This window comes from Pygocentrus nattereri, chromosome 5, assembly GCF_015220715.1.
Source record: "Pygocentrus nattereri isolate fPygNat1 chromosome 5, fPygNat1.pri, whole genome shotgun sequence".
In the NCBI taxonomy this organism is placed as follows: domain Eukaryota; kingdom Metazoa; phylum Chordata; class Actinopteri; order Characiformes; family Serrasalmidae; genus Pygocentrus; species Pygocentrus nattereri.
In genome coordinates, this window is record NC_051215.1 from 14,902,342 (window position 1) to 14,929,419 (window position 27,078).

A 27,078-nucleotide genomic window follows, 5' to 3' on the forward strand; every position below is an offset into this window, starting at 1 on the left:
AAAATGTCTTCATATATCGTGCTACATTCCTCTTCATGAGAAAGAAGGAAACCTGGGGAAAAGGTGGTGCAGTAGAGATGTGGGCAGGTGGCCATGCACGTGAAGATGGAGAGAGATGAAAAGAGAAGGAATGAAGTGGTGCTGGCGTCTGAAGTTTTTCTCAGTACTATCAGATTCTATTGCTTCTACCAACTCTGTGATCCCCGACTCGCTCATGAGACTTCCAAACTTCTGCTAGTTTCAGCTTTTTCAACTCTCTTTTTGAAGTCTGGATGTAAACACTCTTGATTCGCACATAACTCACCCTGCTACTACGAAAGCATGTTTATTAAAGCAGATTTTCCTTTGTAGCAGCTATTTCTGTGGGATGTGTGTCATTCGTTCAAATGCCTTTCAGTTAGAGACTGTTTAGAGTATTTCTGCTCTTTGAATGATCTTAGAGAGCTCTTATGAAGGAGAAATTTGATGTCTTGGTTTTTATATGCTTGCTGTCACAACACCAAATGTGTTTCCATTCATGGAGTTTGAAAACTCTCTTGTCTGGAGATGCAAGCCTTAAACACTCGTCTATTGATTCAGGACATGTTCAGTCATAAGGAGACACTCTCACACAAGCGTTGCAACCCTGCAGACATTTACGCAGTAACACACGCACACTAAAACACGCGTTCACTCACACAAACTCACAGGTCTCCACAGTCCTCAATGGAGTTCCTTCATACTTATTTATACACAAGATCTAACCCGGATTCTTCCATTTCTCCTCTTTCTCTTCCTCCTACCCTCTTTCATCTTCTTCTTCCTTCTCTTCTTCTGCTATTCCTTTGTCTCCTCCTTCTTCTTTGTCTTCTTCTTTTTTAGATATTTGGAGATATTCCAAGTGTCAGTCCATCCTCGGCTATCTCTCCCCTCGCTCCAACCCGCCAATCCAAGAAGCAAACCCGTCAGAGTCGCCCACTGGCTGTGTACAACCCTTCGGTTCTGGACATTCACACAGGTACCAGAGATGGGATGTTAAACCAAGGGAAGCTGGGATGAGGCACCTACAAAAAAAAAAACATTGTGACTGGATAATTGACTTCTTACTCTGAGGCCTGTCCCAGCAAATTCACACTGCAGGATGGTTAATCTGTGTGGTGCTAATAAGCTCCTCATTCAGCATGGGTTAGTTATGAGGTATATAGAGCTAATTGGGCACCTGGTTTGTGGTTTGCTTGCTCTTTCCTGGTGTGATCCAGAATGATCCAAAGTACGACAATAATTAATAAGTGTATAATTCTCTTATATAGTCCTCTTCCAAACAGCAGTGTTGCATATTTTTATTTTGCATTGTACAACAGGCACACACTTGCATAGACTAATCAGTTGGTGAGATAGTTGACTAAAACATTTAGTGTAGGCTTCTGTAAACTAATGAGGAACAGTGCCTGATTTTAGAAATGGTGGCAGAAGAAAAGGTCAGCAGGAAGGAAAATGGACCAGATAGATAACTTTCTGCTAAAATTAAAGGCTAACATACTTCATTAGCTTTGAAAAGATGGAAACTATACAACTCTCAACTGCAGTTTGTGAAATACTATCCAGAAACGCAACAAAAAAAACTTGGATAAGTGCATAGCCATCTCAAAGTGAAGCATCTGGGCAAACGACTTATTTAATTATTTCCATTCATATGTGGGAGGCTCTCCTGATTTTTGCTTATTTATCTTGTGCAAGCCCTAGGATTTGCTTGCAACTGTGATGCATCAAAAAGTGATCCAAGTTGGTTGTTGACTTCTCCCAGCAAGTGAAATTAAGCTACGATTCCACAGTTCAAACAGTCTATGAACTACACATTTCAGGAGGTACAGTAAAATAGGAAAATTGAGGAAAATTGCCAGGATCTGCTGAATCCATTTTTTTTTCTTTTGTATGAATGAAAAAGTATCACCTAAACTCCACTATTTGGCTAATTCATTAGCATATATGGTGGAAAGACTGTGTGAAGAATGGGGGTGGAATTAGGGACCATAATTTTTTTTGTCATTATTTCAGCCAGTTTCTTAAAAACCTTAATGTGAAGGTAGAAAGTATGTGAAGAGACTTGACTTTTCTAAGAGAACATCTCCAATAGCCTTCATTGAACCTCAGTCATACAGACATATGGTGAAAGGGAGTGAGTGTGTTTGCATGTGCATGTCGAGTTTCCTTCTTCAGCATAGTTTTACTGCTATGGACTTGACCGAAGTGAATTAGCACATTGTCTCTCCAACACATTTAAAGCAGTCTCAGGTTTCAAGAATGCTGTGGTATTCAGCACTATCACTCCTTCCTTGCTGAAGGTTAATTAATGCTCTGCTTAGATCTTTTAATAGGGTTTTATATCGTATTTCAAGTAATACTGTACAGTGGAAATGTGATCCCTGCCAAGAAAGGAGGTGAGTGAAGAGAGAAAAAGTGTGAATGGTATGTTGGTGCTTGAGGTTTTGGTTTGTTAAATATCCAAACCACACCGTCTGCAGTTTACTGTTTATCTTTAGCTTCATTCGTTTCCTTGCTTGATGAAAAACATTTTGTAATTTTTTGTCATCCAAGCCCTCCCATGGTCATTGAGTCGGGTTAGCTTGGGTTAGTTTGTGCTATCACTTGATGATTATACAAGCTATAGTGCTCTCCCAGAATTACTGGCAACCTAGGTAAGAATAAAAAAGAAAACAAAGACAACCTAGAAAACATTTGTTTAGTAGTTTCCTTAGACTGAAGTAATGAAAGATATCTCATTAAAAAAAAAAAACTACAACATATTTAAGTAAATATCACAGTTTTGGCACGCTTAGACATTCCTGTAACAAACTCTAACTGACATGGATTGTTGTGCCTTAGTCTTGAAGAAGTAGCCATTCATGAATTCCTTTTGCTGAAGTATAAATATGAGCTCACATTCAGATCAAACATAATTTATCATCATGAGGATGATCACAGAAAACAAAATGAAGTGAAACTTTCATAAAAAGACCTTGTTGACCTTTATAAAACTTTGTCTACCCATCTCTGCTATGAACAATAATCAAGAAGCTTCACGAATGATATCATACAGTAGGAGTTGACATGGACCTGAGTTAAAGGATGAAAGAACACAGGGAGGCGTATAGTTTGAGAGACAACACTTTCTCTGAGGATCACTAAGGACACCTGTAGGAACTGGTTGCATCCAATTTGAACAGTTGCCATGCTAAGAGACAGTTACAAAGGTTTGCCAGAAGAAAGCATATGCCGTTATCAAACCACAAATGTAAATGCTTGGAATTCCCCAAACATTACTGGAACTATGAAACTGGGTTCCAGTGCCAGAAATGAGTTTGGTGTTAAAAAGCCTATGCAGAAAAAAGAACCCAAATCACTCTATAAAGTTTGGTGGTGGAGGTTTTTGGGCAGTCTTTTTTCCACAGGTTCTGGGAGTCTTGTTTGGATACATGGCACGATGGACATCAAACATCAGGAAGTTTTAGGTCAAAACTGCTGACCTCCACCAGAAGGCTAAAACCTAGTCATGTTTAGAGCTTCCATTCCTCAAATCCACACAAAAATGGTTCACTGACCACAGAACCAATCTTTTAGAGATTTATTCAATGGCCTCATCAGTCCCCTCACCTTAACCCCTTTAAAATCTGTGGGCTGAGCTAAAGGAGACTGTCCATTAGTACTGAGGACTTATAGTTTTGTCTCTCAGAAAGTTTAGATTTCTCTCATATTTTTATGCTAGTACTGAGAAAAAACAGACATTTTTCATAGCCTTTTTGTAGCGGTACTTCTAGAGAGCACTGTAATTTAAAACTGCTTTGCTGTATGTGTAATGTGAGTTCTGACCGCTGATGTTCTCTTATCTCAGAAACAGCGGCTGTTTTAAAGAAGAAGCTCCATGTTACTTTACAAATAGGGGAAGATGTTCAGATGGAAACAATGGAAAACAGTATTAAAATATAAGTATTTCCAGAAGTGTTGGACTGAAAGACCATTGTGCAGTTTTTGTTTGTTGCTCCAAGTGTCATTAATGATATTTAACATTGTTACTGATTAGGGAAAACAGTGAAATATGTTGCACAGCATCTGTTATTATTTACAATAAGTGCCTCGGGGGGTATTGAGGCTTCTGGTTTTGAAATAAATTATTTTGCTGGCTGCAGCGGCGTTTGAGTTTGAGTCTCAGTAGTGACGTCAGTCATAAATGGTGCTGACAGTATTGTTATCCACCTCCAACCAGGTGGGAAGGTGGACAGAACAGACTTATTTTCTTCCCTTGGCTATAAGATATGGCTGTCCCTATTGATTCTGTTAGTATCAAATGATTATTCAAATGATTTGTCAAATATTATGTCTGTTAAAAAAGATCAAATGGCCTTTAAAATATAAAACTTTTATTTTGCAGACAATGTACAAAAATGGTGAATAAAGCATACGGTAAAAGAGCAGTTGGGAGAATTATAAAAATTTTATTGTCATGTGCCAAATCACCCATCCATTATTTTCAAGTCAGAATGGCCGTTGAGTTTGATCGGTACAGGTTATTCATTTTTCAGCGTCAGTAATATTATGTTTGACTGAAATTTTACAGATTCCTCAGCAACCAAATATAATAGCAAAATTGTCAGTGTTTGTGTCCGCTCTTTATTAAAACGTCTTTTTTTTCTCCTTCATGAGACTTGCTTTCAGTTTTTTAAAAAAAAAACTCTTCAGGCATATTTGGAAACTCTTCAGGCATATGTGGAAACAGCTGCCAAGTTCAGTCTTAGAAGTTGGTTCCATTTACTTCTTTTCACAATCCTAGTAATCCCAAACACGTGCAGTCATTAGGTTTGTGCTCAGGGGTATGGGTGTTTCTACCTTTGCCCTTGGACAAGGCAGCCAACTGCTCCAGGTAGTGCAGCTCTGCTCTGCTGGCAGAGATGTCTTGGGTGTAGTTAGGCAGCATATTTTCCCTTGTAGGATCAGAAATATAGAAAAGAATCTCATCAGAAATATCTCCTGTAGCCATTTTAGATGCACAAGGAAAATGGGGAAATGTAAGGTGTGTTTGGGTGGTTGTGAATGTCTTTTTGAAGTATGCAAATATAATGTCAGTGAGATGTGTGGAAACTCTTTTTGTTGGGAGGACACAGCTACAACTGGTTGGTTTTAAGTTCGGAAGGACTGAAGACTAAACCTGTCAGTAGGGTGCACAGAAGTAAAGAACAGACGAAATACTAATTGACTAATTGTGAAATGTTTATTTTGCATATTCTGTTGACACTGCAAAAGAATATCTGTTGATGTACAATATATTAACCCCCCTCTACCCCTTAGCTAAATAGGACCACATAGGACCAATAGTGACCAGACATTATTTGGGTGGTGGAAGATGCTCAGCAGTATTGCTGGAGTTCTTAAACATTGTATATACTTACTGTCTACTATACCAGATTCAACTGTTTTCATATTAGTTCCACCTTAGATGTAAATAGATAGATGTACATAGATGTAAAGTTGCACAATGCACAATTTTTGTCCTTTAGCCCTTCCTCAGGGGCCAGTTTCTGACCACAGGAACACTGACTAAAAATGATTGGATAATGGACTCTTCTCAGCAGTGACACTGTGACATCAGTGTCACAGCTATGCTGTAATGATCCACCACCCAAACCCAAATGTCTGGACAGCGCTAGTCCTATGATTGTTTTTAATCTTCCTAAATCACTGGCGCTATAATACAATAGGTTAGAAATCTAAAAGTGTGGGAACCAACTAACATGGAGAGAGAACATGGACTGGTGAATAGTGGCATCAACAGGGGCCACTAAAAACACACACAGTCTATCACTAACAGTCATTCACTCTTGTAGAATTGGAGAATCTCGAGGACTAATAGGATCATAGTTATGTCATGTTGTGCTTCAGAGATGTTTCTGTTTCTCTGATTTTGCTCCATGTGAATTTAATTCACTTGGAAAACCCACACAAGTGCACGTGATATGAACTGTTTTAGCTCCCTCCCCCCACTCATTTACTTAACTTCCCCCACTTTATAATACATTCATTAAAATCATGACTGAAAGTGTTCTCTCACTTGCATATCCCTTTCTCTCTCTCCTCCATCACTCTCTCATCGCTCTCTTTTGTCTTTTTGTCTCCCTATCTTCCCTCCCTGTCTCTCTCTCTTATTTCTCTCTCTCTCTCTCTCTCTCTCCCTCTCTCTCTCTCTCACTCTGTCTCACTCTGCCCCTTTCCACATAAACGACAAGGTTATAAGGAATTTACTATGGCGTGCTCAAAACACAACATAAAAAGAATTTTAACAAATAAAACTTACATTCATAATACCAATAAAATAGTAGCATTGTAAATTTCAATATCTCTTTGTCTTTCTGTCTCTCCGTCTCTCGCTCTCCCTCTCTCACTCTTATTTTCTCTCTCTATCTCAGTCTCTCCATCCTCAGAATTCGTATCCCTGACCCCTGATGAGGCATCTCTAGGCAGTAACGAGTCCGTCTCCTCTCAGTCATCCACAGCATCGACCTCAGAAACCCCACCAGAGAAAGCCAAGAGTCCCCATGGCGACACACTTCCTATCACAACCCCACAGAATTCTGGGTAAGTGATAACCAGCTCCACCACCAGCTGACACCTTACGTTCATAGGAAGAGTGTTGTTTGATCTTTACACGTGTACTTACTAAAGAGCAGAAACATCATTGCCCATGTAGTTAAATTAGTTAAATGTTTTCCATGTAGCAGGGTTAATAGAGTAAACTGAGATTGTGTATGTTGGCTACATATTATAGACACAATTAAATATAAAGCAGGTCTTCAGATCACTCTGAGGAAAAAATAAATAAATACATTTTAAAATTATTTTTATTAATAATTTATTTATTTAGGTAAGTAGCCCACTATTTTATTATTTTCAGTACTATGGAAAAGACAGAGACCACCTTTTGTCACGATTGGCTCCTCCCAGTCCTGTCCATGTGTTCGAGTTGTGTTTTGATCTTCCATGTGCATTTGTTTTGGTTTCCTAGTCTGGCCCCTTGTTTTGGTGACTCCTCCCCTGATTATTCTTACCTGTGTCTCCACCTGTGACTTGTGAACCCTCGTTAGCCCTCTTGTATTTAAGCCCTGTGTTTTCATTAGTCTAGTGCTGGTCTTTGTTGGTGTTATCTGCTGTATTGTTGTTTGCATTATTGGTTGTGTTGGATGTTCTGTTTGTTCTGTTCTGTTGGATTCTGGTGTCTGTCAGGTCTGCCCCCCGATCTATCCGTATTGGCTCTATGGACCATTTTGACTATGACCCTGGATTTGCCATTAATAAATCTCGCTTATCTCCACATATGCGTCCACCTTCCTCGCTCTCCGTCACACCTTTCCATTATGCAAATTATTAATTTCTCAGGAGTTTCTGATGAGATTAAATATGAGAAAGCTTTCATCTTTGCCTCAGATCTGAAAAAAAATCCACAGGTGTTTCTGTCCATTCTTTCACTGTGAGAAGACAGCTCAGTCCCATGGATCTGAAAGGATCCATAGCTGTGGAAGCTGTTACTAAGAAAATGTAATAGCCCAAAAAATAGCAAAGCAAAGAAGCTGCTGGTATTCTCAGAACAATGGGTGTGACCACCCCGGAGTCCTCAAAACGATTGAAATACTGAAAAACAATGATATTTAGTTGTTAGAATAATTTTCTTTTCAATTTATGTTTCAGCTTTGAAAACTTAATAACTTTTACTTTATTGTTGGTTTGACAGGAAATAAAAAAAATTAAAAGTGGAAGGTGGTCTCTGAATTTTGTGTGGTATGATATATTCTAGCTGTTTCATAGCTTTCCAATCATAGTGTTTTATTTTATTACTCCTACATATCGATTGTGTAAAAGAAACCCATTTTGTCGTTACCGCTTTAAGACATGTTTGAGTTAGAATGTGAGTACAGATACATAGAAATAATGGTTCTGCTCAGAGCAAAGTGGTTAATTTTAACAAAAAGAACTACACAAAGCTGTATATCACTGGTGTTACTGTTGTCACTACTTTACTGTTAATGCAAATCAATGGAACCAGACTTATTCTAAGTCATTTTGGGCCATTTCTGTGGAAACAGAACAGGCATTTTTAATTTAGGTCCAAAGCTGAAAACCTGCAAAAATGCAGATACAAGGTGGTTTTCTTCCGACAACAGCGACATATATTAGAAGCTATAGAATTTGCAGACTTTACAAGCTGCTTACAAGAGTGCTGTGGATTTATAAATGTGAGCTTGAATATAGCTGAATGTTTACTTATAAAATAACTTGTAGTCAGTAATGGAATTTAAAATATGCAGGTGAATTTTGTACCCACGTATGAATTGTTCATGGTTTGTACTCTTATGTTCAAAAGCATTTTTTGCTCCTGGTAATAAAAACAAGCCTTCATATTGCAGTGGTCCCAGATTCCTGAAGATTTCTCTCTGTATGCTTGGCTTTAAATACATATTCAGGAGAGAAATTGCTTAGCCCTGCTCTAAAGGGTTTTTCTAAAAATCTTAGGCATTATTTGTTTTTAAGGTGCTCTGCTGGCATTGGCCTTACAACTACTTTGTTCAGTTCTACAGCGTTATACATAATAAAGTGTTTTCATTGTCATCTCCAGGTAGCTCAGCTCAAGAGCTGAAGGTATTAGTGTGCATTCCTGGCACTGTTTTGGCAGAAGTTTTGAGTTTCTCTAGCTCTCTCTCTCTCTCTCTCTCTCTCTCTCTCTCTGTCTCTCTCTCTCACCTCTCTCTCACTCTCTCTCTCACACTCTCACGCTCTCTCACACTCACTTGCTCTCTCACACTCTCTTTCTTGCTCTCTCGCTCTCTCACACTCTCATTCTTGCTCTGTCTCAGTCTCTCACTCTCTCCCGGTCCTTGAGCTGCTCTGCGCTTTGGGCAGCTGGCTTGTGCTGAATGCTGATGTGGGAGATAATAATATTGGGTTATGCTGGAAAATTCAGCTCTTTGCTCTCTGCCATGCCTGCAAGAATTCACCTTGAAATAAACTTTTTCTTTGTCTGTTCTCCTCCTCAGCACCTCCATCCTTGCCCCCCCACACACACACACTTCTGCTGTTAAAGTAATATCACCAGCCCCCTCATGATTATTTTCAGTGTCTCACTCATTTATTCATATATTCACTCTTTTTCTTTTTCTGTCTCTCTCCCTCTTTCTTTCTTTGTTTCTTTCTGTCCTTCTTTCTTTTTCTTTCTTTCTTTCTTTCTTTCTTTCTTTCTGCCATAGGGGTCAAAGATATGATGATATATTTCTCTTTTTCTGAGTGTCTTGTGTTGTATTGTAATTTTATGCATCAGTAAAAGGTTGATTCTGAACAATTAACCTGTCCATGCTCCACCCACAAATATGTTCTTTCCTAGTTTCCTAGTTTCCTAGTTTTCCTAAGTTTGGAAAGGCTCTGTGGAATTTTGTGAAAAATTTTGGTCAACCTATTGAGAAATTTTGGCAAATTGATTAGATTTAGGGTGTTAATTTCAAATGATATTAGTTTAGTATGCCTACGAATAGTTACACTGTTAGGCAGGTTAAACATGAGCTGATCACATGCTGTGTAACCTAGACTAGCGAGCCCCCCAGTCTTATCTCTTTTCAATGACTTTTGTATGTAGTGTGCAACTAAGAGGCAGATTGATACTCACTCAAAGATGAATTTGGATAGTTGTGGACAGTTAAAATAAATAAATAAAATGCACAGGCAAGAGAAAAGAAAAATATATGGAAATCCGATGGCCTTTGGCATTGCTACACACACACACACACACTTCAAAGGCTGCTGGAAATGTAATTGTACAAGTGCTCAGTTTCAAAAATGCTTAACACACTGTCCAAAGTAATACTTAGTAAACCTTAATCCATGTTTTCTTTTTAAGTAGGTTAATTTTGCCCTTGTGGGAAGATAATATGCATACAAAGAATGTCCTTTCCAGTATCTGCTAAAAGGTTGATGTATTTTGCCAAGGTTCTCCTCTATTGGTGTAAACAGGGCAGTCTTAATCTTGCAGCACACATTTGTAAGCAGCATCCTCACCAATCAGAATGCTGATGTGGCTCCTCCTACCCACACAGCTTTAACAACATTGTGTTCCTCTACAGCAGTGGTCACCAGCCCTGCTCCTGGAGATCTACTCTTCTGTCAAATCTAGTTCCAAACTACAGTCTGCCACTGCTCTACAGTCTCTCTCTGTTTGGGCTGGAGAAACCCGCTGAGAGAAGGCTAACCACCAAGCGAAAACTAACCCAGCGAACCTAACTGAGCCATCAAGTTGCCCTCTTGTCTGTCTCGTGTGTCTTCTGTCCGTCCGTCAGTACATTTGTCCATTCATCTGTTCGTTTAAGCTGCCACGCCATCCTTCCTTAAATGCACATCTTGCAATAAAGTGAATAAGAACCTTACTGTCTTCAGGATGTTGCCATATACATAACTGAACTGGTGCATACCACCTGCGTAGCCGGTTTTACTCATGCTCACACTGTTGGCTTTAGTTTTGCTTCAGTGGCATTGCAGGATGGAAGTTTTGGACAGAGGGGTGATTTTTCGTTTCATGATGCTCCAAATGTTTTCTATTGCTGAAAGTTCTGGACTGCAGTCAGGCCAGTTCAGCACTTAGCCTCTTCTTCTGCAAAGCCATGCTGTTGTGGACGGAAGCATATGTTGTTCTCAAACCTCTATATACTGTTCAGCATTGATGGGGCCATTCCAGATGTGTAAGCTGCCCATGCCATAGGCATTAATGGAACCCCATCACCATCAGAGATGAAGGCTTTTGAACTGTGTGCTGATAGCAAGCCGAGTCTGTGTACCTTCTGTTCATTTGATTTTCATTTTAAAAACAAGTGTTGAAAAACTGCAAATAGGTCGATTCTAATTTCTGGTTCTGTTATTGTCAGTGGAAAAATCAAGAAATAGCTTTGCTTTACAATTTCACAAACTAATCATAAAATCAAAGAAAAAAAAAACAAATAACAATAGAATACAGGCCAGCCTCTTAGCAATGAAGGTCACCTCCACTCCCTCCACTTCATGGTAGACACTTGCGGTGCCAGGTGGTGAAAGGTGGAGGGTGACAAAGCCCCCTTGAAAATCGTTCAACGGCGACGTAATCAACCCTGAAAATTGTTGAGTTCCCTTGGTTGATTCAGACCCCCAACGCAGCTCTAACATGCCTATAAAGCTCCTTCCCCCCACAAAACGAGAGCCAGCCCCATCACCACATTGTTAGAAGATGACTATTGGACACAAGACGGTGCAAATATTGAGAGTCGTCTCACATGTCAGTGCAGTTGTTTGCTAACAGAATAAAGTCAATAAACACATATATATAGCCTTCCATAACGCCAGATCTAGGCTGACCTTCTCAATACTCCTGCTTGATCTTTCCTGGCCTCATAATTTCTAACTGTGATCAACTGATTTCTGAGCTCCTGCGACCATGGATGCACTTCGTACATTTATTTTTATTTAATTTGAATCAGTAAACTCAACCCGTTATTCCATTGCTCTTTGATTGTTATTTGAATTTTTGATTAGTTTGTGAAATTGTCAAATTAAGCCATTTCTTCTTTGTTGACCAACAATAACAGAAACAAAAACAAGAATTAACCCATTTGCTGTTTTTCAATAATGGATTTTGAAAAGAAAATCAAATGACCAGAAGGTACATGGACCAAGCTGGATGGTCCCACTCCACTTGAGTCCGCAGGACACAGTGTCCATGGTTTCCAAAAAGAATTTAAATTTTTGATTCATCTGACCACAGAACAGCTTTTCATCTTGCCTCAGTCCATTTTAAAGGAGCTTTTGCCCACAGAGATGGCAGCGTGTCTGGATTGTGTTGACATATGGCTTCTTCTTTGCATGACGCAGCTTTAACTTGCATTTGTGGATTGCACAATGAACTGTGTTTACAAGCAGTGATTTCTGGAAGTGTTCCTGAGCCCATGCAGTGATCCAGTACTGAATCATGCCTGTTTTTAATGCAGGACTCTCTGAGAGCCCAAAGATCACAAGTACTGACTGTTGGCCTTGGCCCTTATGTACAGGGATTTCTCCAGATTCTCTAAATTTCTGGATGATATTATGTACTTTAGATGGTGTGATATCCAAAGTCTAAACAAATTTACATTGACGAACATTTTTCTCAAATTGTTCCACAATTTTAGACACCCAACTTTGTTGAGATGTGTTGCTGCCATCAAAACCTTAATGAGTTAATGTTTTTCATGAAATGGTGAAATGTCTCACTTTTAACATCTGTGTTCTGTTGCGCTGTGAATAAAATATGGGTCTATAAGATTTGCAAGTCGCTGCAATCTGTTTTTATTTACATGTATTTTTCACAGCGTCGCAACTTTTTTGGAATTGGGGCTGTTTTCCACCCCTTCCACAGACACGCCCACATATTCCGTATCATTCACAGGCTTTTTAACTCTATGGCTTTCTCTCTGTCTTAGGCTTGTTCCAGTTTAAGGCTTGTTCCAGTCAGTTATTCATACACCCTCACTCTCTCACCTATTAGCACAGAGACTTTTTCACTCTCACATACTCTCTCTAACTGACTTTTCTAAGTTTCTCTCCTCTCAACCAATAATATTCCAATCTGAATACAGGCCTTTCTTCTCCTAGTGTTTCTCTCTTTCTTGCTCTCTCACTTTCTCTCTATCTCTTCGTCACTTGGCCTGGAGTCATGGCCACAGACGGGGCTTAGCTTATGTAACGCTCTGTTGCGTTCTCTCTCTCTCGCTCTCTCTCTCTCTCTCTCGCTCTCTCTCGCTCTCTCTTGCTCTCTCTCTCTCTCTCTCTCTCCCTCTCTCCCTCTCTCTCATTCTCTCTGTCTCCCCTCCTCTCTCTCGTCGCCAAGCAGGAAGTGCTGCAGTAAGTCCTGCACTGCGCGTGTGTGTGTGTGTGTGTGTGTGTGGAGGGGACAGGTGGCTGCTCTCTTTCACTGTAAACACTCGCATGCTCGTTCTGTGGGGATATTTAGTTTATTTACTCATCTAACACACGCCCTGCTGTCCATACAGCCCTCCATATCTCCCATACCATCCCTATATCACAGCTACAGTGAATCTGACCCTGTATGCAATACCATTATTTACGATTTCTCGTATTGACACTTTATAACTCTGTTTATTTTTTTGAGGCCCATTTTGAAAATATCAGTTGATCTTTACACTGTGCAAACATCTCACGATTTCATTATAAATGGACCAATAAAAATGCTATATAATAAACATACTATCAAACTGAAGCTTGTTAGTGCTAAGCACTAGTGTTTTGTGACAACAGCGATAAAATATACATACCGCATCATCTTGTCCAATACTGATACCGAAACACTCAGTATAGGTTCATTCATTTTTCTTAGAAATTTTTTCTTAAAATTTGCCCATTTTAATTAAGTAAGTTCATGTAATATAGCCACCACCATGAATTATATAGCCCACAATGTTACAAAATTAGACAATATAAAATAGACACATAATTCTATTATAATACTCAACCAACTACTTGTTCTTACATCAATGGTGTTCAGCTGTGGTCCTGTAGGGCTGGTCTGCTGAACAGTTCTGTCATATTGCTGCTCAAACACTCCTGATTCAACTCAGCTATGTATTACTATTAAGTTTTACTGAATTTGGAGGTGTGTTTGAGCTGGAAAGCTGTCAAACTATGTGTTGGACCAGAGTTGAGCACACCCATCTTATGTTGATGTCAAGTTGATATTGATATTAAAACATTTAAGCTAAAACTAGAACTACGTCATCATCCACATAATGTCCACTGTGTAGTATTAGTTCCATTTCAAACTGGACTGTGAGAGGTGTGTGGTATGTCAAAGAATCACTACCCAGGTATCCTGTTATGTTTGTTAGCATAGCTAAGGCTCCATGAGTCTGTATCATTGTTTTGATATTCTAAATACATTAGCTTGGCTGCTTGGCCAGGTTATTTGTGTGCATTTGTGTGTTTAGGAATTCACATAGCCTCACATAGACTCACATAGTCTTCTGTCATCTTATGTGGAGTAATACCACTTATTATGCTGAGAAAAGTGGTTCCAGTTACTCACAGTGGCTGTCCTGTTGTTTTGGTGGTGAGTCTGCGTAAAACAAATGAAGATCTGGATGAATTTTGAGTGGATTGAGAGATGTTTTTGGGCATTTACAAAGATGAGATTGATCAAAGTCTAAGTCCAATGTTTGTTAGTAATATTAAACTAGCATCCCCCATTGTCAACTAAAGAAGTAAATGTCTGATATCAGATGTATCTTGACTGATGAACTGCATCTGGGGTAAGTCAAATAAATCATGTCAGTTAGATTTTTCCCTGAACTAATCCTTTATACGGTTTGCTTATTATTTTGTTAATAATCTTAAGACTTACTATTTGGTAAGTACTATAAATTATTCAGTAACTGCTTTGAAACTGATGTAGTACAGTTTATGGAATGAAGCTTACATCTTCAATACAGAGAAAATGAGGGCTGTGATCATTCACACTAATGAATTATTATTGTGTGGGTAAATGAGCCCTGCTGTATTGCTCTGCTTGTTTGTAGACTTATTTATGGTGTGCGTTATATATTAAGTAATGAGCAAGTATAAAAGTATGTGCAGTTTCCTTTTATAGCTTGTATATCCCATTTTCTGCACTGCTGTGTGTAAGGATAGTCTAAAGAGACAGTGGCTCATTTGTATGGCCTTTTTTTTTGTCTTTAATCTTTTCTATAATCCTAGCTGGAATTGGGTGTGTGTTTGAGGATGGTGATAATAAGGCTTCGTTTGCGATTCCAGCATCAGTGCTATTTTTGCAGCCGCAAAATGAGGGCAATTTTCTTCGGTTTGGCTTAGTTGTAATTGTAAAAGCAATTTTAGGTAAAACCGTTTTTTTCCTTATGTTCTGCTAGTTGCTAGGGCAACTGTATTGGATTATATATATATATATTTTTCCCCACTTGATTTAGCGCTGCACTGAGAGGTAGAGCGAGTGGATAAAACTCACAGCTGCTTGTGTGTGTTTGGAGATCAGGAGTGTGTTATTTCCACACCTGTTCTGAGGTGAAGCTCTGAGATGAGCTGATTAGAGAACAGCTGACTGAGTGTGTTTGTGTGTGTAATGTGTAGAGTGTGAGGTTTTGAAGCTGGGTAGGTTTAGTACAGTCGCATGCAAAAATTTGTACGTCTCTGGTCACAATGCATGTGTTGTTGATTTTCTGAGTGAAAATAAGTTTGTATTAGTGTTTATTTGCCGATTTGAAAAAAAAAAGAGGCCTGTGCAAAAGTTATGACGCATGTGCTGTTTTCTGTTTTCCATTATGTTTAAAGCAGCAAATACACACAAAAAATTGCATTATTTTCACTTGGAAAATGAACAAAACAAGGAATCTGACAGGGGGCATTCAACATTTTACATGCAACTGTGTGTGTTTGTACTGGGTGCTTTCTGAAGACAAATGAAAACATTAGGATGTTTGGACATTTGACTGATCCTCATTAAAAAAGAAAAGTATTCGCAACTTTTTGGGGGAAGAAAATAGAAGATAAGGTAACACTTTTCTGTTCATAAGACTACATGACACCTCCATAAGCCTGTTATGGCATCTGACATAACCCTACATAACAATTTATATATGGTTATTCCAATAGGCGCCATCTGTCGTAAAGGCTAATTTAGCTAACAAAACTGGCAAATGTAAATTGCAAATTATGCCTGTTGGAATAAGCATTTATAGACATTTATGTAGGATTATGTCAGTTGCCATGGGTCTCATTATGGGTTTTATTTAATGTAATAATGCTGAGTGGCATGCTGTAGAGAAACTGAACAGTGCTGAGAGTCACTGAACAGCACCTCATGTTGGTTCCTGCCTGTACAGCTTCATGAAAAACAATGGTTTCAGTGTGTCAGATGTGCCTGAAGCCTTTGTAAATCTATATATAAAGTTTTGTGTGTTGTCGTGAGTCTTATGAAGGTAGCCTTACGAATGCTGCTCTGCAGTAGTGTTACCAAAACGTCTTATGACATGCATATAGGTACATCCATATAGGGATGGATCTAGTTGTAGCATTAATAAAGTACAGTATTACAGAAGTGCATGGAAGGTTAATGAGTGGATTTTGTGTGTGTGTGTGTGTGTGTGTGTGTGTGTTAGAGGTTAATGAGTGGATTTGGTGCAGTGCAGTTGGAGCTCTGTGCTGATGTGCAGCAGCTGAACACTCAAAACTACTGCAGAGCAATAAATCATCACACACACACACACACACACACACACTTATACACACACATAAACACTCTTCAGCCACTATATTAGGAACACCATCTTAATACTCAAAATTTCTCCAGTTTACCTTCTTGCCTTGTTGAGTTTTGAATGCCATTATTCTTTTCCTTACAAAGGCTTCACATCGCTACAAGATGGCTGTATAGAATAAGTAGACTAGTGTATTAGTCATCACAATCATGGATCACATGTTATTTCTTGGAATGCATAGATACCAATACTAGTATCGGGCATCTGTCCAATACAAGACTCATTTACTCATAAAAATTATTAAATACTATTAAATTAATCAATACTAACATACTAACCACCTGATACTATAATGTAAGCCTAATATATTGGCTGGGCTGGTTTTGGTTGGTGTGACTTGGAGGGACGGATGCTATCAAATCACCTCTTGAGGTTGTTTGAGTGACCGGTTTTAATGCACTTGGTCAGCCACAACACTCAGAGAGGCTATGGCATTCAAACAATGCTCAATTGGTATTGGGGGCCCAGTGTGTGCTGAGAAAACATTCTCCACATCATTACTCCACCACCAACCTGGACCGCTGACACAAGGCAGCTTGGGTCCATGGATGCATGAATTCTGAGCCTATAATCTGCAAGTCACTACAGAAATCCAGATTTGTTCAAATGTTTTTCCCAGTCTTCAACTGTCCAGTTTTAGTGAGCCTGTGTCCACTGTTGGCTTTTATTCCTGTTCTTGGCTGACTGGAGTGGAACCTGATGTTCTCTTCTGCTGTTGTAGCCCCTGTAGTGCATTCAGTAAAGAGTAGTTATTTAAGTAACTCCTATTCTCCTCTGACCTCTGTCATCAACATGGTGTTTCCACTCACAGAACTGATGCTCATTAATTACCGTTACCATGGATGAGATGCGTTTTGAGTAAGAGATGTCAGATCTGTCTGTGTAGCATTGATAAAAGCTAAGTGAGGTTATTAAGGATTTGAGTCTTTCTGTGAGTCGTGGGTCATCATTAAGATTTTAGGGGACCCAGTTGCCACAGGCCCTCCAGCGCAATGTGCTGTGACAGCCAAACCCCTAGACCTTCCAGTATTTACACCAGTGGGAACTGATCCTTTCAAAGAGGCTGAATATCGGATAATATGAAAGTTAAATAAGTGAAAGTGTAAATAAGTGTAATATTTCAGATTAATTAAAGAAAACAATAGAAAAGATGTTAGTCTTTGTTTCACTAACTTTAAAAATTCTCAGTTTGTGTGAATTGTAAATGAATAATTCACAAAAATAGGACACAACATAATTTTAAACCATTGTAAAACTTAGTTGTTTTTTCTGTTAATTATAATTTGCTTTTCATTTCATGTATAATGGAAAACTTTCCATGAAGCATAGTGCAAATAACCATCAACATTTGGTCAACAAAGATGAGTTTTTATTACTGTTGTTATATCATTATTTTGTTATTATTGCTGTAGGTATACGCAGTAGTCCTTAGATCTCACAATTATTTCATAATTGAATCAGTGCCTGATCACAGTTTTTTTATCAGAATTTAATTGAATGTTTATCAGTTGAGTTAAGGTTAAATCATGTAAATGAAAGCAATAAGTAGGAATTGCATTTATTAAAACATCATAGGTCTTATGTAAGCAAACAAATAAATGAACTTCCTACTTGGTGCTTTACCACCTTTAGAGGGCAGCAGTGAGTAGTGTTCATTTATTTGACCTCCAGCTGATTTTGTCATCAGCTGACAACAACAACAAAGTATTATCTAAAAGTATTTAAGAAGGAAGACAGCTATTCAGCCAGTTAGGCTATTTTAGATTTGTTCTTTAATATAATTCAGTTGTCTTAAAAAAAAAACTATCAGTTAAATTAATAATTGCAAACATTTTAACGTCAATTAATCATCAGTTAAAATTGTGACAGGCCTGGTTATAGTGCAGTGTTTATCATCTAATAATGCAGAAATTAGTCAGAATGTTCAGCAGGTGCTGGAAAGCAATAGAATAATGGATAGGACTATAAAGACAATATAGTTTGATGGATATGTTAGACAGCAGTCAAGAAAGGAGTTAATGAACATTTGTGGTGTGTGTGTGTGTGTGTGTGTGTGTGTGTGTGTGTGTGTGTGTGTGTGTGAGTGAGAGAGAGAGAGAGAGAGAGAGAGAGAGAGAGAGGCAGTTAATGTTGTTTGTGATGTTTTCACTGCCTGAAGTGTTTTCATGTGTGTTTCATATCCGGGCTGTGATGCTGCAGTGCCTGCAGACTTTTACACACAAAAGTCTTCTTTCTGTCTCTGTGTCTCTCTCTCTCTCTCTCTCTCTCTCTCTCTCTCTCTGTTGTTTTCTTTGTGTCTCTCTCTCTTTCTCTCTCTCTTTCTCTTTCTCTTTCTCTTTCTCTTTCTCTCCCTCTCTCTCTCACTCACTCTCTCTCTCTATCTCTCTCTCTCTCTCTCTTTCTCTCTCTCTCTTTCTCTCTCTCTCTTTCTCTCTCTCTCTCTCTCTCTCTCTCTCTCTCTCTCTCTCCTCTCTCTCTTTGAGAGACAGCCTGGCTCACTCAGAGCTGCACAGATTTCGTAGGAGGAATAATTATGAAGGGAGATCGCAAGTGTGTGTGTGTGTGTGTGTGTGTTCATGTGCATGTGAGAGAGAGAGAGAGAGAATGTGTCTGTCTGAGTTTGATCCAGTTCTCTTGCCTTTTTCTGTCTGTCTGTATGACCTTGAACTACTGCTTGCATTTGTGTTTGTGTGTGTGTGTGTTCATGTGCATGTGAGAGAGAGAGAGAGAGAGAGAGAGAATGTGTCTGTCTGAGTTTGATACAGTTCTGTTGCCTTTTTCTGTCTGTATGACCTTGCACTACTGCTTGCGTGTGTGTGTGTGTGTGTGTGTGTGTGTGTTGTAGTAGTAGTAGTAGTAGTAGTAGTAGTAGTAGTAGTAGTAGTAGTAGTAGTAGTAGCAGCAGTAGTAGTAGTAGTAAAATAGAATTATGTCTGTAAGTGTCCTCTATTAAAGCTGATTATTATACTTAAGTCTGCTATAGTCACTGTAATAGTATTAACAGTAATAATAGACTGCCAAATAATACTTTACTTGCTATTGTGCAAAAGTGTTGGCCACATAAGGAAATTGTTTAAAGGGTCTGTATTCTACATTTGTCTTGTATTTAATACATTTCCTTGAGGTTCTCTCATGACATTTGTGAGGTTTTATGTATCAAAGCAGTCATTAATTTTCACAATTTTTCCAACCTTTGTTTAGCCCCTAAACATGCTGCTTTTGTTACTGCACCAAGACGTATATATATATAAAAGAGTTTTGTTCTTATTAGCTATGTATTGTGACTCTCAGAGATGAAACACTTCGGTCTGAATGGGTGGCACTAAACTGCTATAGACTGAGTTGGTGGGTATATGCAAATGTGCTGGTTGCTGGACACAATATATTACATATATGGACTGCATAGACTGAGAAGTGAGGGGTACATTTGGAAACTTTTTGAACTTTTTTGAAAATGTTATCTGTGCAATACATGATAAAACGTTAGAAAAGCAGTACATACACTATATGAACAAAAGGACTGGGATACACTTCTTAATCATTGAGTTCAGAGCTCCATGAATTTGAGTGTGTTACTGTAATAGGATGCCACTGTTGTTTCTTCCCTCCCAAATATTCCACTATCAGCTGTGAGTGTTATTGAAAATTGGAAGTGGAACCACAGCAATTCAGTCATAAAGCAGGCAGAAGTTACAGAGCGGGCTGAAGCGCATAGTGTATAATAATCACCAGCAATCTGCTGACTCAGTAACTGCACATTTCCAAACCTACTCTGGTGTTAACATCAGCACAGAAACTGTGCGCTGGCTTTATGGCATCAGTTTCCAAAGCTGAGCAGTTGCATGCAAGCCTTAGATCACCAAGCACAATCCCATGCGTCGGATGGAGTGGTGTAAAGCATGCCACCACTGGACTTAGGAGCAGTGGAAGCATATTCTGTGACATGATGAATCACACCTCTCTATCTAACAGTCTGATGGACCAGTCTGGGTTTTAGTGAATGCCAGGAAAACGTTAACTGCTTGACTGCATTGTGCCAAGTGGGAGGGAAAATGCTGTCCCCATGGTTTTCGGGAGTTGACATAGGTCCCGTTGTTCCAGTGAAGGGAAATCTTATTGCTTCAGCATACCAAGACATTTTGAATTGTATGCTTCCAACTTTGTGGGAACAGTTTGGGGAACGCCCTTTTCTGTTCCAACATGACTGTGCCCCAGTGCGTAAAGCAAACTCCGTAAAGCCATGGCTGGGTTCTGACCTCAACCTGACCTCAGCCTGACCTCAACCTGACCTCAACCTCATCGATCAGTTTTGGGAAGAACTACACTGTGTGCACAATTATTAGGCAAGTGAGTATTTTGACCATATTATCATTTTTAGGCATGGATAAACTTGAATGCTTAATGGATTTAAGCATAGCAGGTGATGTGTATCTGTGAGGGAGGGTGTGGCCTAAGGAGGTCAACACCCTATATCAAGGTGTGCATAATTATTAGGCAGCTTTTGTCTTTAGGCAAAATGGGCCAAAAAAGAGATTGAACTGACTCTGAAAAGTTAAAAATTACCAAAAGTCTCTCAGAGGGATGCAGAACTCTTGAAATTGCTAAGATATTGGGGCGTGATCACAGAACCATCAAATGTTTTGTTGCAAATAGTCAACAGGGTCGCAAGAAACGTGCTGAGAAAAAAAGACACAAATTAACTGCCAAGGATTTGAGGAGAATCAAGCATGAAGCTACCAGGAACACATTATCTTCCAGTTCTGTCATATTCCAGAACTGCAACCTAGCTGGAGTATCAAGAAGTACAAGATGTTCAGCGCTCAGAGACATGGCCAAGGTAAGGAAGGCTGAAACCCGACCACCACTGAACAAGGCACATAAGCTGAAGCGTCCAGACTGGTCCAAGAAGAATCTGAAGACAGAATTTTCAAAGGTTTTATGGACTGATTAAATGAGAGTGACTCTTGACGGACCAGATGGAAGGGCCCGTGGCTGGATCAGTAACGGGACAGAGCTCCACTTCGAGTCAGACGCCAGCAAGGCGGAGGTGGGGTACTGGTATGGGCTGGTATTATTAAAGATGAGCTGGTTGGACCTTTTTGGGTTGAAGATGGGCTCAAAATCAACTCCCAAGCCTACTGCCAGTTTTTAGAAGACACTTTCTTTAAGCAGTGGTACAGGAAGAATCTGCGTCTTTCAAAAAGACAATGATTTTTATGCAGGACAATGCTCTGTCACATGCATCCAAGTACTCCTCTGCATGGCTCGCAAGTAAAGGCATTAAAGATGAAAAACTTATGACGTGGCCCACTTCCTCACCTGACCTGAACCCAATTGAGAACTTGTGGGCAATTCTTAAACAGGAGATTTACAGTGAAGGAAAACAGTACACCTCTCTGAACAGTGTCTGGGAGGCTGTGGTTGCTGCTGCACAAAAAGTTGATCGTCAACAGATCAAGAAACAGACAGACTCCATGAATGGAAGGCTTATCACTGTTAGTGAAAAGAAGGATGGCTATACTGGTCACATTTTTTTCTCAGAAATGTTCATTGGAAAGCTTTGAGTTGTTTGTTTATAATTCTCACTTGAACAGATGAAAATAAAGTGAGATGGGATAATGTGTGATTTTCATTTAGCTGCATAATAATTCTGCACTATTATAGTTGCCCAATAAATGTGCGCATATAGATATTCTCTTTCACTTTCACTTTCACTTTATTTTTCTTAAACATTCATGTTTGAGGTTTATTAACATTTTGGATTAACTGAGAGCACTGGAGTTGGTCATTAATAAAAAATAATCCTCAAAAATAAGACTTGCCTAATAATTGTGCACACAGTGTAGAACGGAGATTATGAGCCAGACTCTCTCATCCAACATCATTGTCTGACCTCTCAAATGCTCTGCTAGATGAATGGGCAAAAATTCCCAGACACACTTCAAAATCTCTGTGAATTTGTTCAGTCCATCTGCCTGATTTAATTTAAGGAAGAATTGATTAGATTAACAGGTGTTGGATAATAATGACATTTATTATTGTATCTGCCATTAGAAGAGCTTTGGAAATGGTTAAGCTAACACATAATAATATAAAAACTCAAAATGATTAAAATGATTTATTAAAAAGATGTTAAATGTATTAAAATGATTTGGGCAGTGTATTTTTTTCTGAGAAAATAATAATATAAACAGCTTTTAAAAACATTTAGCAACTGTTTATTCACTTAAAAAAGGAAACTACAAAAAATGATTTGACCTTATTGTAAGACAGTGCTAGACACCATACTGTGCATCAAGTGAAGTGGTTTGAGGTGGAGGATGACCAGATGGCCAGGTTGACTAGATTTAAATCCCATTGAGAACATGTGGGAATGTGTTGGAAAATAAATGAAGAAGAAATATCCCTGATTATTGGTATGAAAGCAGCAGTGAAGAATAAACAAGAAGCAGTTCCTTTAGATCACTGGGTTTCAACCTGTGGGCCACAGGGGTTAGACTTATTCCTGGACTGAATAACAGGGCCTAGAGATTCTAGTGTAAGTTTTGGAAAAACAAATAAAGCAAATCCCTCAAATGTCAAGAAGGTTTGTTTGTTTGTTTGTTTGTTTGTTTGTTTGTTTTTTTAAGTAGTTCCAGTACAGTAATGCAACCTTTGTTGTCGCTTAGTGGTGGTCAGCGGAATGATACCAGTATGGTGAACAACATGCTGGTATCAGATATTAAAACACACCGAGATCTGTTTTCAAGCAGTCAGGTGGTTGAAAGTAACTGTTAAACAAAGGCTACACTACATCAAAACCTCAGAATTCTTGCCTTTTTGTCATAACAAATAATAGAACATATCCAAAACCTAAGCACAAGTATTTGTTTTAATACAAAAAGGTGAAATATCACAGAAAAAACATTTGACAAAGGTCACTTAAGCACAGTTTAGAACATTTGATAATAGATATGTGGTAAGATTTGTTAACTGTCCATTCTACACTTTAGGGTTCTGTTTTCATTATATTGTCCAGGTCTGTCCTCCTGTCTTTATTTGTGTGTATTATCTAAGGAGAGTTGCATCATATGCCCCTCTCCATTGGCAGTTCTGCTGTGGTGAAGCAGCAGTGTAAAAATAAGCTGCCTATGATCCAAGATGACCACAACAATCCAAAAGCCAGTTCAGAAGTTCATGATTCACATATAACAAAACCACCGTGGTCACTGTTGAATGGACGTACTTTCCCCTGGGTTTCTAAAATGTGTGCTTTTTTTGTTTTCTACAGTGTGTGCACTGCCATGGCATCATGGATGAATTCAACTCTCAGTCCCTCACCGTCTGAGGTCAAAGCAGAATCACCACCAGCAGCGGCAGTCGGAGGCCCAGAAGATAAACCAAGTGAAAGGTTTGTTTGCTTTGTTTCTTCACTGCCCAGTAATTTTGCTTTTTTAAGTGTAACGTTTGATTTTCACTGTTAATTTTCAGTTAATAAAAATACATGCAAATGTCTTGTTATAATAAAGCAGCTGCGTCCTGATCTTTTTGGTGTGTGTGTGTATATATATATATATATATATATATATATATATATATATATATATATATATATATATATATATATATATATATATATATATAAAATGTATAGTTTCTGCCTTGGTATGAGAGCAGCTTTTGCCTAAATAATGATTTCTATTTCAAACTAAAGCACACATTAAAGCTGTCCAATAATTATTTAAACACCTGAAAGGTTTCAGTGCTGACCTTTCAAGTAGATAAAATGCCCTGGTTGCTTAGAAAAATGTTATCTACTCTTCTAATGCTCAAGGAGAGAAAGACAAAGGCTCTGAATCTATACTACATAATATGTATACACAGTATGTGGAACCAAGCATTATAAAATGGAAGTAATATTTTTTTTATTGTAATCCAATGAACAAAACTGACTTAATTGTGAAAACATTTCAAAGAACTGAGTGTCCCCAGTTAGGGTTTGCATCTCAGCTGTGCTGAATGTGTACAGTTGTTCATTCATCCACTCCTGACTCACCCCCCACCGCACACACACACATACCCCCCCAACACACAAACACAAACAGGCCTCGACTGTCAGAGGCTTCACATCTTATACTTGTTTTTTTTCCTCCAACTTTCCCTTTCCCCCCGAAGATTCACAAATAGCCACACATTCCGTTCACCTAAGGAAACACACACATGCACACATTACAGTCATTAGGATGATCTACAGTTTAGCCCCAGACAAAGAAGCCATATTAGCTTTCCAACTAAAATGACTGATGCCCAGTGGCAGCTGTTCAGATGCATTCGATTCACAAGCCATTAACACGACTCATGCAAACAGGTTCCAAAAAAGGTTTGGCCTTCGAAAAATATGATCTTTCTTTGACTCCATTGTTAGAGTTGGAGAAATTTTGCATCGTATCACATCCACATCCAAACTTTTTTCGGTCTATCCATCTGAGTGCAGTGTTTTGACTCCAGCTCTTCCCCAAAAAACACACCACTGTTGCTCTGAGGCAGTGTATGAAATATTTATCGCACTGCCAGGTGCGGAAGACTCGCTCTGTGCTTTTCACTGAATAGCAGAGAGATAAGTACGAGTGGGGTTAGCCTGGTCCAGTCAGCTATGACATTTTAACAGCACCTTCTTGAAAAAACACCTCACTTTGTTAAAGAAAAGGCGGCTTTTGTAGTAAGCCTTAAGTGCATTTGTACTCTTCTCTTAGCCCTTTGAAACTTTTACTGAACTGCAGTTATGCGCCTTTTTATTTTTTCAGGGCTGAGAGTGATATCCAGGGAAAGACAGGAGTGCCTAACAGCCGCCAGGGCCTCTGGGCTTACTTTTACATTTCTCTTCATTGTGAATCGTAGCTGGTGTTTCATTGTTGGCTCAATGCTTCTCTTATTCAAGCCATGTGTGTTGTCTACATGTATGTACATTTTCAGGTTTTCTCAAACCAGAGAAAAACAGGACTGCGGGATCAACAGAATAGTTCTGACATTGTCCATGCGTTTTGGAGTTTACTTTGTTTAAGCTTATTTTTTGGTTACCAAGATTAGCTTTAAGGTTAGACGTTTTAGAACTCTTTTTACATATATATACTTATACACTTGCAAAATGTCTTCTTTCTTGCCATTTTTCTCAGTAAGGGCTTGAAAAAGGCATTGATTTATCTTTGCACAGTGGAAGGATGGACAGGATTTTTTTGACATCTGAAGCAAGATTGTCTCATTTTTGAATGTCAGCTTTGGAAACTTCAGTTTTTTCACTTATTTTTCTTTTTCTGTCTACTTCTTGAATCAGCTGGATTGTTTTGAATCAAAACTTTTCAGAACAAAATCTTGCATCTCCAAAAGAGTAACTTAACAGGAGGAAAATGGAAAAAAAATATAAATTTTCAGTATAAGTCAAAGTAATGAGTCTTTATTGATGCCAGTTTTTTTCCATTCATCCTTTTTTTTTATTGTGTGTTTAGATGACAGATGATATTTTCAAACTATGTTACAAAATAAACATGGAAAAAATAGAAATTCAAGGTTTTATTCTGACAGCAACTCTCTTCTGTGTGTAAGAAGTGTTTTAAAAAGATGCAGATTGCTTCCAGTGACGCTGCCTCTCTGCCTTGTTCTTCCTTTTAGAAACAATACACACACACCCTTTCTCTGTCTGAATCAAGAGCAGTCATCAGATTGAAAAGCGTCCTAGTCCCCCCTCCTTTTTCTGAAAAGGCGAAGCAGTCCACTAACTGATTGCCTCCATTTTTCAGTGTCACCCTGATGAAAGCCAAGGCTGTGTACCCGTGCGAGGCTGAGCACGATTCGGAACTTTCCTTCCAGGTCGGAGCAATCTTCCATGCCGGTAAGTGGGAGTGTTATCGGCCACTCGCTCACTTGCTCGCCCCGAAACCGCCGGGATATTGGATTTGCCGGACCAAGCAGTTGGCTGACTGAAAATCTGATCTCATATCGCCATAGAGAAGGGGAACGGGGGGACGGGGTGGAAAGGGAGGGAGAAGGAGAGTGTCCTGCTGAATCAGTCCACAGAGGACGAGACAAAGTTATAATCATGCAGAGAGGAAATGAGGGTTTCTGGCTGCGAGTATTGTTTTTCACTGCTTTTATCACACAAGCAGACACGCTCTGGGACTTGCTTTGTCTTTAACTTTACCTGTGTGTGAATGTATTAACTGTTCCTTTCTCAGGAAAGTCTTTCTTTGGCAGGTGAGGGATGGTTACCAGGTTAATGATATCGATATACCAATATAATAATACATACAGTTGATGCATTAATGATACTCATATAATCAGATTTTTATAATTCAAGTAACATCTTTTTAAAAATATTTATAATAGAAGTAAATAAAGGATATATTTCACTCTCCACAGATGCTCATCTGAATGCTTTTGCTTCATCAGGACTTTCTCAGCTTTTAAGAAATGAAAATATATTGGTGCGCCAGAAGAAAATGCAAGAAGTATTTGATATCATGAAAATGAGTTGATACAAGAGATTACAAAACTTCTATCAGTATAAAGCTTGTGGTGAAACGATGTCAGTGGTCCTTATTCATCAATATTGCCTAAAGAATGCAGATTTGACCACCTTTAATGATGTAAAACTACTGTGTGCGATTCATGAAACTTTTGTGTGATGTGGAAGATCTGAGCACAACTAATGAAGCAGCTTCAGTGCATGAAATGAAGCATATTTGAATCTCATTTG

At 38.8% G+C, this 27,078-nt stretch overlaps 1 protein-coding gene across 3 annotated transcripts in view; it reads left to right on the plus strand.

Moving 5' to 3' along the window:
- arhgap10 (Rho GTPase activating protein 10) overlaps window positions 1-27,078 on the plus strand; it is a 127,230-nt gene that overhangs the window by 95,734 nt on the left and 4,418 nt on the right. For all 3 annotated transcript variants that reach the window (XM_037538884.1, XM_037538883.1, XM_017701444.1), the window contains 4 exons: window positions 862-997; window positions 6,435-6,603; window positions 23,620-23,739; window positions 26,123-26,214. In XM_037538884.1, the coding sequence (XP_037394781.1) occupies window positions 862-997; window positions 6,435-6,603; window positions 23,620-23,739; window positions 26,123-26,214 (517 nt within the window). The remainder of the gene's footprint in view (window positions 1-861; window positions 998-6,434; window positions 6,604-23,619; window positions 23,740-26,122; window positions 26,215-27,078) is intronic.